Source organism: Staurois parvus, unplaced genomic scaffold (genome assembly GCF_062004578.1).
Source record: "Staurois parvus isolate SC_StPar_1 unplaced genomic scaffold, SC_StPar_1.0 ptg000634l, whole genome shotgun sequence".
Classification (NCBI taxonomy): domain Eukaryota; kingdom Metazoa; phylum Chordata; class Amphibia; order Anura; family Ranidae; genus Staurois; species Staurois parvus.
The window spans coordinates 9,431,076-9,443,671 of record NW_028318430.1 but is presented as its reverse complement, the minus strand read 5'-3'; the positions used below and the strand labels follow the sequence as shown (position 1 = coordinate 9,443,671).

Genomic DNA, 12,596 nt, shown 5'->3' with positions numbered 1-12,596 from the left:
ATTATTAAAAAGAATATTGTGCTATTTTTTTACATCTGATTATTATTTTGACATATCACTTTTGTTTCAGAAAAGAAAAAAAATCTAATAAAATACCATAGATTTTATTATACCTGTTGTAAATACTGATTGATAGTAATATGTGCCATCTGTTCTTCTATATAGATTGAGGTCCTGTTGGGAAAATCAAGCAGCAGAAGCAAGTGAATACACTAGAATGTAATAAAAATATAAAATGTACATTCCTGCTAAACTGTCATTCTGAGTTATTTGTTTTACAGAAATAAAAAAGGTTTACTTAGGATTATTACATACAACCATCAGTTCATAAAGCTGCAAGAGTTTCGTTGGCCATACACAAGTTAATGTTTTTCATTTAAACAGCGGGTTGAATGAAATTTATTTATTTATTTATCGAGTTTATATAGCGCCAAAGGGTTTGCTCAGCGCTGTACAATAGAGGGGGGACAATACATGAAACAGAACAGTAACATCAAACAGTACACAAGGGGTAAGAGGGCCCTACTCTTTCGAGCTTACAATCTAGGAGAAATAAAATGACTCGATTCCCCCATCCATACACTCATTGTTGTTGGGGGAATCCCTCTCTCTGAGTTATTGTGTTCTGACAGCAGGGAGATTTCCCCATCATCAGAATACACTCATCAGCACCGCTGGCTATAGCTGCCAGTGCTGAGCAGGAGAAAATTTTTCAACAGGCTGGTTGTACACAAATCGATCGATAGACTGACTTGTGTACAATCAGCCTGCCCATACATGGATAGAAATTTGGCCAGTCCCTGCTGAACTTCACGATCTATGGATTGAAGTTTGCATGTGTTCCTTATTGTACAGTATAGTTTTGGATATAGTGGAGAAGGATTAGAACCCGTCAGGTTTTTTTTATGCCCCTGTTAGGAAAATGCACCCTGTCTGTTTAATGTTATCAATGAAAGTAAAAGAAAACCACAAATTTTGGGTTGTCCCCAGAACAGTAAAAGAGGGGATATCTTCCAAAAGAGACACTAGTTCTGGTGACAACTAGGCATTTTCTCACTGTTTGGCTATGGGACAGGAAGTAAACATAAATCTCCCCAATGGGACACAGATGGAAAAAAAACTACTTGACAGGTCTTACATACTTCCCTTTTGCAATTCAAAATTTGAAAAAAAGTTTTTCCTTTAGTTCTATTTTAAGACAAATATTATATACTTTGAACTCATCAAATAAATCTTAGCTGCAGTATAAATGCGAAGGGTGTTCAAGTAAACTGGGACTTTTGAGTTTATATATTAAAAGAAAACATTCAGGGATGTTCAATTTATATCGTATTTCTTTTTTTACCTTTAGCGCAGCAGGGATCATATGTCAGGCGGAAGCATTTGGGCGGCAGCGCTGCCACCCGATTGCGTCCACACAGCCCACTACTGTGCCAGCCTCTGCCCTACCGCCTGCTGTCTCCCGGGCTCCACTTGCTCATCTGTGGGCCCGGGACCAGTCAGTGGCTGCCTGCGGGTATAGAGGAGGGAGGAGAGCAGACACATCCACTCCCCTCCCCTTCTTGTCCTAACTTGAAAGTGATGTGATGTCACTTCCGAGTCCCCATTGATAGATTCCCGGCCATCAAAGCCAGGAAAGAATGTAATGCGGTGTGATGTGCACTGCATTACATTCAGTTGAGCACAGGGGAGACATGCAGGGTCTTTTAGGTATGTTTTTTATTTTTGTTTTGTTCTGGTTTTATATTCTGCTTATGGTATACGCCCTCCCGTACCCCTCTGAGGTTTCGACTCAACAGACATGCCCCTGATGACATACTGTATCGAAATTATGTACGATTGTTTGTGCGACTGTCCTACATTGGGTCGTTGATTTTTATTTTCTCTCGTCTGTGGACAATCCTGTATGCTTTTGTCATTTTCCTTTAATAAAAATGTATTATGGAAAAAAAAATATCTTTATGATATTGGCAAAAATTGATAAATAAATACAAAACTAGCCTAAACTCTAAGTGTCTTACAGTGATCTATTAGTCTAGATTCACATCAGCTATTTAGGCCAGTGCAAATTGTAACAGCAGGAATCTTCTGATTCTTGCTGCAGATGTGAGTTGCTAGGTGCAGACACACACAAAGTGCATCCAGCAGCGATCGCTGCAGGTAATCACTGGTCTGCGGAGAGCCATGAGTAGCTGCGGCCACCAGCGACCAATCGCCATAGCGAACAAGGCCATGAGTCGAACCAAGCTGGAGCAAGAATCAGAAGATTTCTGCTGCTACAATTTACACTGGCCTAAATCACCAGTGTGAACATAGCCTTTACCTCTACTATAAATGCATCTAAACAAAAAAAAAAAAAAAAAAAAAAATCACAATAAAGTGCTTAGTACAAAAACAAACATTCATGTTCCATAATATATGTTTATCAGTAAAATTGTGAAAAGAACAAGCAAAACAGTCCATGTGTTAATAACAAAAAAAAAAGAAGTCTAATAAAGAACTCAGTAGAGAAACAAAATGAGTACAGTTTCTTAAGATTTCTTTATTAGCACTTTTGACATGTTTTATTGATATGTTAATAGAAATCAAATGTTTGTTTTTAAATTAAGCACTTTATTCGAATATGTTGTTATACAGATGTATAGCAGAGGTAATAGTTCGCCTAAAACACTTCAGGGCATATTTACAACAGCTTGCAAAACTCTGAAGCTAAAAAAAGTTTATGTTCCCATTACAGTGCAAGCGGTTTGATGCTTTGGCAACAGGTATAAACAAGCCCTGATTAATAACGATTGAATTTATCCAGTCAAAATCAAAAAGCACATTGCAAATGTGCTTCAATAACACATGTCAACGCACCTAGGAAATGTACATTGACACATGACAACACACCTGCCTCACACATGTGAGCAGAAATAAATTGGCCCTTACAGCCCATTCATGGTGGTTTGACAGTTTGGTTGAGAGCACAGGCAAATGTGACAGTTACATTCCCAGCATGTGCAGGGAATGTAACAGTTTTTTTTTTTTTTTAAACCAGTGGGTTTAGTTTAAAACCAACCATATATGGGTCGAATTCCGAAAGAATTTTCTTTTGAAAATCTATTCTAAGCCTATCCTGCTTCTAACTAGTAAACTACTTTTTACTTCAACTCATCCCCCACAGCTATTACCTTTTGCATCACTCAACCCTTCCTCCTAGATTGTAAACTCTAACAAGCAGGGCTCTCCGTTTCCTCTTGTACCAAATTGTATTGTAACTATAATGTCTGCCTTCATTTTGTAAAGCTCAGCACAAACTGTTGGTGCTATATAAATCCTGTATAATAATAATAATAATAATATATGGTAATGACTCTGTTTTTATATGTTTTATATGTTTTTCTTTTCTGCACTGCTTGATACTATGTTGCAAGAAGTAGTGGCTAATGTTTAACTCTGCACTTGCGGATAAATATGCAGCCGTACAATGTAATCATAGTAAATTATACAGAAATATTGGAAACATTACTCAATATATAAAGCGCTGAGAAAACTGTTGGCGCTATATAAATCCTGTATAATAATAATAATATAGTTCTAGGAATAGATTTACTGATGTTATACAGTACATGTATGTGTAAAGCACTACATTTTGAGCTATTTTATTAGGAACCTGGAAAAAGATGTTTCAAAAATGATGATTCTAAATTACAAACGCCAGGGAAAAAATGTATGCATTTCTGATAACAATGTGGTTATTATTGATCTACATGGGGATTATGGATGAAAATATGAAATATAATGGTTACACATCCCAGGTAATACATTTCACCTTTTTCGATAAGAATATGGGGAAAATATATGGGGATTATGGGTGGGAATATCTTGGTTACACTTAATAACGAACATCTATTTTGGATAAGCAAATGCATATAATTATTTTTCCACATAGGGATTGTGAGTGGAATATTGTGAATACACATGGCAAAGACCATATTTGACCTGTTTCTGATAGAAAATATAGGTATACTGTAGTTATTTTTCTGCATGGGGATTATGGATGGATTATTGTGGTTAAATTTGCCTAGGAACACATTTGACCTTTTATTTTTGAGAATAGGAGAATAGTTTTATTTTCTACGTGGCAATTATGGAGTAAATATCATAGTTAAATATGCCTAGGAACCTGTTTGATCTGTTTCTGATAAGAATATGAAAATGTTTGTTTTTCTTCATGGGGTTTATGGGTGGAATATCATGGTTAAACATACTTAGGAACACATTATTTTTTTATAAAGGGTTTATGGATGGATTTTTGTGGATACACATGCCAAGGACCATATTTGACCTGTTTCTGATAAGAATTTGGGTATAGTTGTTTTTCTACATGGGGATTATGGGTGAAATATCATGGTTAAACTTGAGTAGGAACACATTGGACCCGTTTCTGATAAAAATATGAGAATAGTAATTTTTTTCCACATGTGGATTCTGGATGGATTATTGTGGATACACATGCCAAGGACCATATTTGATCTGCTTTTGATACGACTATGGGTATAGTTTTTTTTCTACACAGGAATTATGGATGACATATCATGGTTAATTTATGCCTAGGAACACACTGGACAAGTTTCTGATAAGAATAGTTATTTTTCTACATTAAGATTATAAATGGATTATTGTGGATACACGTGCCAAGGACCATATTTGACCTGTTTACGCAATGATTGACTATGGGTATAGCTATTTTTCTACATGGGGATTATGGGTGGAATATCATGGTTAATAACGGCTAGGAACACATTTGACATTTATCTGATTATTGTAAATACACGTGCCAAGGACCATATTTGACCTATTTCTGATAAGAACATGGGTATAGTTTTTTTCTACCTGGGGATTATCACAGTTAAACATGCCTTAGAACACATTTGACTTGTTTCTGATAAGAATATAAAAAAGGTATTTATGGGTGGATTATTGTGGATACCCTTTCCAAGGACCATATATGACCTATTTATGTTAAAAAACATGGGTATAGTTTTTTGTTTTTTTTTTTACACAGAGATTATGGGTGGAATATCATGGTTAAACAAGCCTAGGAACACATTGGACACGTTTCTGATAAGAATATGAGAATAGTTATTTTTCTACATGGAGATTATAAATGGATTATTGTGGATGCATGTGCCAAAGACCATATATATATATTTTTTAATTTAAATATTTATTAATTTTTCATGTTATTACAAATATCCATAAAAGGAGACACAACACATATAAATATTCATAACATTTCTACATTTCCCCTTCTAAAAAACTCTTTTCTTTCCCGAACCCTCCTGAGCCATTCCCACCCCCCTCCCCCCTCCCTCCCCTCTGCAAGCTCTCACCCACTCTATTCTCTCGAGGCCTAATGACTTTAGGTAACGTCCTAGTTTATAGTTTTCTATATTTCTCTTTCAATCCTGATTTTTCCCATCTCATATAATATACTCCCATCCTGTCTTCCTGCATATGGTAAAATTTTTCCATTCTACCAATCTGATTTACTCTATTGATCCAGTCTTCCTCCTTCGGCACCTCTGTTTTCTGCCAAAACTTGGGTATCAAGCCTTTTGCAGCATTTAAGTAGTACCATACGCCTGATTCTTTGTATTTATTTACTGATGTCTCAACATTATGTAGGAGGAACATCGTTGGGTCTAACCCTATGTCATTTCCAGTTATTATTTCAATCAATTTAACTATTGTCTTCCAAAAAGCTTGAATTTTCGGATATTCTCACCATATGTGAAACACCGTGCCTATCTCTCCACATCCTCTCCAACACATTTTTGAATTTTCCCCACTCATCTTATGCTCAATACTCGGTGTAATATGCCATCGTGTCAAACACTTATAATTAATCTCCACCTCTCTCATACTAACGTTCTCGTGTATCAATCTAAATATCTTTTTCTGTTTATCCTCATCTAACACCACTTCCATATCACTTTCCCATTTTGTTATAAAAGTTAACTTTTTGTTTGTGTCTAATTCTGTGAGTATTCTATAGATTTTAGCAATACCGTACTTCCCGTCCCTTTGTGTTTCTAACAGCCTTTCAAACATATTCCACTCCTTTTTTAATCTCAGGGGTTTCGGGAGATTTCCAATGAAACATTTTAATTGATGGTATTTCCACTCATCTATTCTAGTAAAAATATCTCCCTTCTTCTCTTTTAATTCTTTAAATGGTCTCAATTCCCCCTCTACCAGAACATCTCTCAATTGGATATCTTCCTTTTTAAGCCATCTCCCTGATATCTCATCCTTTCCTAGAGGGAAGTACTCAGTGTTTGCAAGAGGCATTAATATAGAGTTGAATTCCCATTTCATGTTTTTGTGTAAATTATCCCATATCCTTAAAACATTTAAAGTGTAAATACTTGTGCTTTCTTTAATTCCTCTATGCTGTGCTGGAACCCATATCATCTTACTCAAACTAATTCCACTAAGTTCATTTTCGATTTTTACCCAACTTTTCCCCTTATGGTTAAATTGTCCAATCATAAATTCTTGCTAAAACTACTGCTTTATATTATCTCTTGACATCTGGCAGTCCCATTCCCCCTTTCTCTTTAATCCTACTTAATGTTTCATATGATATTCTTGATTTTTTATTCCTCCATATATATCTTGTTAACATTTTTTTTATTATCTTAAAGAAAGCCTCTGGGAGTTTGATTGGAACCATTTGAAATCTATACAGTTTTTTATGTATATTTACCATTTTAACTAGGTTTATACAACCTATCCATGATGGATTTCCTCCTTCTAGTGTTTTTAATTCTTCCCTGATCTCGTTTATCAAAGAAATATAGTTTAATCTATATAAATGCTTATATGAGACAGTAAGTTTTATTCCTAGGTATTTTATATCTTTTTCTCTCCATATACAGGGGAATTCTTTTTGTAGCTTTTCTTTTTCACTCTTTGGTATATTAATGTTCAGAATCTCTGTTTTTGTTGGATTCATTTTTAGGTTTGATAGTTCACCATACTCCTTCAGGATCTTCATTATATTTGGGAGTGTTATTCGGGGGTTCCCCACATAGAACAATAGGTCGTCCGCAAAGGCCGCTACTTTGTGTTCTATAGTTTCTGTCTGAATTCCCTTTACCGCTCCACTATTCCTTATTATTGACAACAGGGGTTCCAATGACAAAACATACAACAAAGGGGACAATAGGCAGCCCTGTCTTGTTCCATTAGACATCCCAATGGGTTCCGACCTCTCCCCATTTACCGTAATGATTGCGGTGGGCTCCCTATATAATTTACCTACCCACTCACGCATTCTCTCTCCAATCCCCAGAGCTTCTAAGTTGTCCATCATAAAGCCCCAGTCCACTCTATCAAATGCCTTCTCGGCATCAATTGACAAGAGCACCACCGGGGCTTTCCCTTTTCTACTTTTCTGAATAAGCATCAGAGTTCTCAACCCGTTATCTCTACCCTCTCTCCCTGGGACAAAGCCCACCTGATCTCCATGAATCCATTCAGGCATTAGGCCTTTCAACCTATTTGCTAGAACCTTTGTGTACAACTTAGTATCAGTGTTCAGTAATAAAATTGGTCTATAGCTGGAGCACTGAAAAGGATCTTTTCCCTCCTTGTGAATAAGTACTACATGGGCCTGTAGAGATTCTCTACTCACCTCCATCCCACCTCCCAGAGTGTTCATATACTTCTTCAGCTTAGGTAACAATAATTCACTGTATTTTTTATAGTACTTAACTGTGTAACCCGGTCCTGGGCTTTTTCCACCCCCTGTACTTCTTAATGCTACTTTTATTTCTTCCTGGGAAATTTCCACGTCCAAGGAGTTCAATTGTGCTTCACTTAGCTTTGGTAATCCCGCGTTTTTTAAATATCATCCTTTTTTTTCGTTGATACCCTCTCCAATTTCTTTTAGAGAACCTTGGGGACTAATATTATACAGCTTTCTATAATACTCCGTGAACACTTTAATAATCTCTTTAGTTGAGTGGACCAACTCCCCCTTAGGGCTTTTTATCTTTTCTATATAATTCCTATTTTTCTTTTTGTTCAGAGCTCTCATTAAGTATTTTCCTGGTCTGTCTCCCCATCTATATCTCTCACTTAAGACTTTGTTATATACTCTTCTCCTCTCCTCTTCCATCAACATCTCTAGCTCATCTTTTTTATCCATTAACTTCTGTCTTGTTTCTTTTGTTATTTTCTTCTTATGTATCTGCTCCAAGTCCAATATTTCTTTTAGAAGCCCACTAACCCTCTCTCTTCTTTCTTTTTTCTTCCTTGCTCCCATCGCAATCAAGATTCCTCTTATATATACCTTATGGCTCTCCCATACTGTAGCTATCGATACTTCCTCTGTCTCATTCTCCATAAAATATACCTTAATCTCTTCCCCGATCTTCTGAGCTATATCCTCATCCAGGAGAAGAGCCTCATTTAACCTCCATCCTAAACCTCCCGTCCACCGTCTTCCCCATCCCTTTCCTTACCCGCCGGGCTGCATGCTCGGATAAGGGTCTGGTATGGATGGAGGAGGGGACCCCATACCATTTTCTTTTTAATTTTGGTGTGGGAGTTCCCCTCAAAATCCATACCAGACCCGAAGGGCTTGGTATGGATGGGAGGGGGGGACCCCAGGCCTTTTTGTTTATTATGGTGCTGGTTTTTAAATGTAATTACCGCTTTTTTTTCTCTTCACTATAGCTCAGACATTCAGCTGTCACTTTCCCCCCAGCTAAAAGAGAGAAAGTTTTCTTTTAGTTTATTTCCCCAAGTTAAAAGAAACAATGTTTCCTTTTAGTTTCTTAAAAGAAACAAAGTTTCCTTTAACTCCGGGGAAAGTGACAGCTAATTCTGTGAGCTATAGTGATGAAAAAAAGGTGGCAATTGCATTTAAAAATCGGCACCAACATACACTTCGTATTGCGAAAAAAAAGTAAAAATTTTGTAAACCGACGCATTATTTTCAATGGATTTACATTCGTAAACCAAAAATTACGTTAATGAAGGCATTAGTAACTGAGGTACCATTGTATTTCTATATAATTTACTATGATTACATTGTACAGCTGCATATTTATCAGCAAGTGCAGAGTTAAACATTAGCCATTACTTCTTGCAACACAGATTCAAGCAGTGTAGAAAAGAAAGTAGTTTACTAGTTAGAAGCAGGATAGGCTTCTTTAAAGAGAAGGCTTTTCAGGGATCGTCTTAAGGTGGATAAATTAGGAGATAGTCTGACAGATTGGGGTAGGGAGTTCCATAGGTTGGGAGAAGCTCTGGAGAAGTCCTGGAGGCGAGCATGGGATGAGGTGACACAGAAACTAGAGAGCAGATGCTCTTGGGTGGATTGAAGAATGTGGTTTGGTTGATATTTTCAGACTAGGTTTGTGATGTAGCTGGGGGCAGAGTTGTGGATGGCTTTGTACGTTTTTTGAATTTTATTCGTTGGGTGAGTGGAAGCCAGTGCAGGGATTGACAGAGAGGGGTAGCAGACACTGAACAGTTGGTAAGGTGCATTAGCCTGGCAGCAGCATTCATCATGGACTGAAGGGGGGCTAGCCTATGTAGAGGTAAGCCAATGAGAGTTGCAAAACGAGGGGAGAGATAACCAGGGAGTGAATTTTAGAAGCTTTGTGGTATTATTGGTTAAAAATGGGCGTATTCTGCAGATGTTGCGGAGGTTGAGGTGGCATGATTTGGACAGGGATTGGATGTGAAAGGATAGTTCAGAATCTAGGGTTACCCCTAGCACCCTGGTATGTGGGGATGAGTTGATGTTTGTGCTATTGATCTTGACCGAGAAATCAGGGGAAGAGGCACGTGGGGGAAGAAATATTATGAGCTCAGTTTTGGATAGGTTGAGTTTTAGGAAGTGGTGTGACATCCAGTCTGATATGTCTGTTAGCAAATCAGTGATATTAGAGGAATATGATGGGGTGAGCGGAGGAGTAGAAAGATAGATTTGTGTGTCATCAGCATAGAAATGGTATTGGAAACCATGGGGAGCTATCAGCTGACCCAAGGAAGAAGTGTAGATGGAGAATAGGAGAAGTCCAAAGACAGAACCTTGGGGGACCCCAACAGTAAGAGGAGTAGGAGAGGAGGATGTAGAGTTTTAAGTGACACTGAAGGTGCGGTGAGATAAGAAAGATTCGAAACAATGGAGAGTACAGTCACGGAGGCCAAGTATAAAGAATTTTTTGAGGAATAGGGGGTGGTCAACTGTGTGAAAGGCAGTGGAGAGGTCCAAGAGTAAGAGTACGGAACAGTGACCGTTTTTGTCAGTATTTTGAATTTTACCTTCTACCTTTGGGAGCCATGCTTGTAACTGTCAATCTTGCAATGCCTCATGGGACTAGTTTGGCAACAGCTGGTGGCCTGCCAGTTTGACACCTGTGTTTTAGGACGTACGGGGACGGAACGGCGGGAAATTTAAAAATGTTAAAAAGTGACATTCACTAAATACACTAAAATCACATAGTAAAACATTACTGTATCAAAGCATTTCACATACATAGTGCTTTGTCCTGTGCCCCGCCTGCATTTTTACCGTTCTTTCTACCTGGAAACTGAGAAATGTCCATGGCATCCAAAAAGCGTCCCTTTAGGTCAAAATCGGTTTAAGACCAGCTAGACAACAGCGATAATAAATCAGAACCACTTGCAGAATTGAGTGATAATGATTTGTGGGGAAATTCGTCATCAGACACTGAAAACGATTTTGCGACTTTGCTCAGTGATGTGCGAACTTGGCGCTATATTTCAAATTTCAGTGTTTTTGGTTTGATTATATTATTGAATTAAATGTATTATTATATTATTATTTATGATTATTAAGTTATAATTTATGATTTCGTGTTTCAAATTTTAACATACCCGGGATGTTTACTAGACTCTTGTTCGGACAGATTTCATTGAGTTATTCCTAAATATTACAGGCCTACAATAAAAAAAAATACATATTTCCATGCAAAAAAAATGTACCGCTTTGAGCACAGAAATACTGACATAATCAGACCGCTAGGGAGGCTACACAGTTAAGGATAGAGCCAGAGGGTGGCCGTAGTATTTGCGAGGGAACAGGGTCCAGGGGACAGGTGGTGTAACAGAACAGGACCCAGACCGCACTTGGGTATTTCCGTTAGACTCCAGCTTCCCTGTCCAAACACAAATCCCTGGACCACTACCGCTGATCATGCAGGAAATAGACAGCACCAGACTCTTCTTAAGACAGGAAATCAACTGCTTTATTTTCACACAAACAAGATATATACACAGGATGGGGAAATACAACCAGGAACAGGAAACACATCACAGGCCATCCCATCAGGAGGGAAGGGCTGCCAGAAACACCCCCCACCAAACCAAGACACATAATAGAACAAAGGAATACACCACTTGGCAGTAGACAATAGGGGAACACATGCATCCCATAATAGTTTGCTAGAACAATGACAAGCAGCCACTTGGCAGAGAACAATGAACAACCCCCACACCAATATTAGAACATTTCACCCTGTCCCCTAACAGGCACAGGGTGACTTAAACATAAGAGGAATTTGGGAAGATGATACATGGGTCCCCCCACCCCCAAAAGTCACTCCCATCACAGGTGGGCTTTAGAAAACTGTTTACCAACCTCCTCTACAGTAGCTGGGTTAAACAAGGGAAGTATTGACAAGGAGTGTAGGGTGAGGGGGATATCTGCACAGTGGAGATCTTGTCATGAATTGTATCAACCTTATTTTTGAAGTGATTAGCGATCTCCTGGGCAGTGAGTGAGTTAGTGGGTGGAGGTAATTAAGGATGAAGTAGAGAGTTAAAGGTAGAAAAGAGCTGAAGGGATTACATGAGAGGGTGTTAATGAGAGTGATAAAATATGTCTGTTTGGCAGTGGGGAGACAAGAATTGTATTTTTGGGCAAAGGCAGATTTATATTGGTCGAGGTCTTGCGCCATAAACGCTCAAAAGCATCTCCTAAATTGTAAGCTCAGGGCCCTCAGCCCCCACAGCTATTACCTTTTGTATCACTCGACCCTTCCTCCTAGATTGTAAGCTCAGGGCCCTCAGCCCCCACAGCTATTACCTTTTGTATCACTCGACCCTTCCTCTTAGATTGTAAGCTCAGGGCCCTCAGCCCCCACAGCTATTACCTTTTGTATCACTCGACCCTTCCTCTTAGATTGTAAGCTCAGGGCCCTCAGCCCCCACAGCTATTACCTTTTGTATCACTCGACCCTTCCTCCTAGATTGTAAGCTCGGGGCCCTCAGCCCCCACAGCTATTACCTTTTGTATCACTCGACCCTTCCTCCTAGATTGTAAGCTCAGGACCGTCAGCCCCCACAGCTATTACCTTTTGTATCACTCGACCCTTCCTCCTAGATTGTAAGCTCAGGGCCCTCAGCCCCCACAGCTATTACCTTTTGTATCACTCGACCCTTCCTCTTAGATTGTAAGCTCGGGGCCCTCAGCCCCCACAGCTATTACCTTTTGTATCACTCGACCCTTCCTCTTAGATTGTAAGCTCGGGGCCCTCAGCCCCCACAGCTATTACCTTTTGTAT

At 38.7% G+C, this 12,596-nt stretch overlaps 1 protein-coding gene across 2 annotated transcripts in view; it reads right to left on the bottom strand.

The window, feature by feature from the left end:
- The window catches only part of PCID2 (PCI domain containing 2), a 61,202-nt gene that overhangs the window by 46,902 nt on the left and 1,704 nt on the right, over positions 1–12,596 (bottom strand). For both annotated transcript variants that reach the window (XM_089693558.1, XM_089693557.1), the window contains exon 2: positions 114–174. In XM_089693558.1, coding sequence (XP_089549684.1) covers positions 114–149 — 36 coding nt within the window. In that variant the 5' untranslated portion in view covers positions 150–174. The remainder of the gene's footprint in view (positions 1–113; positions 175–12,596) is intronic.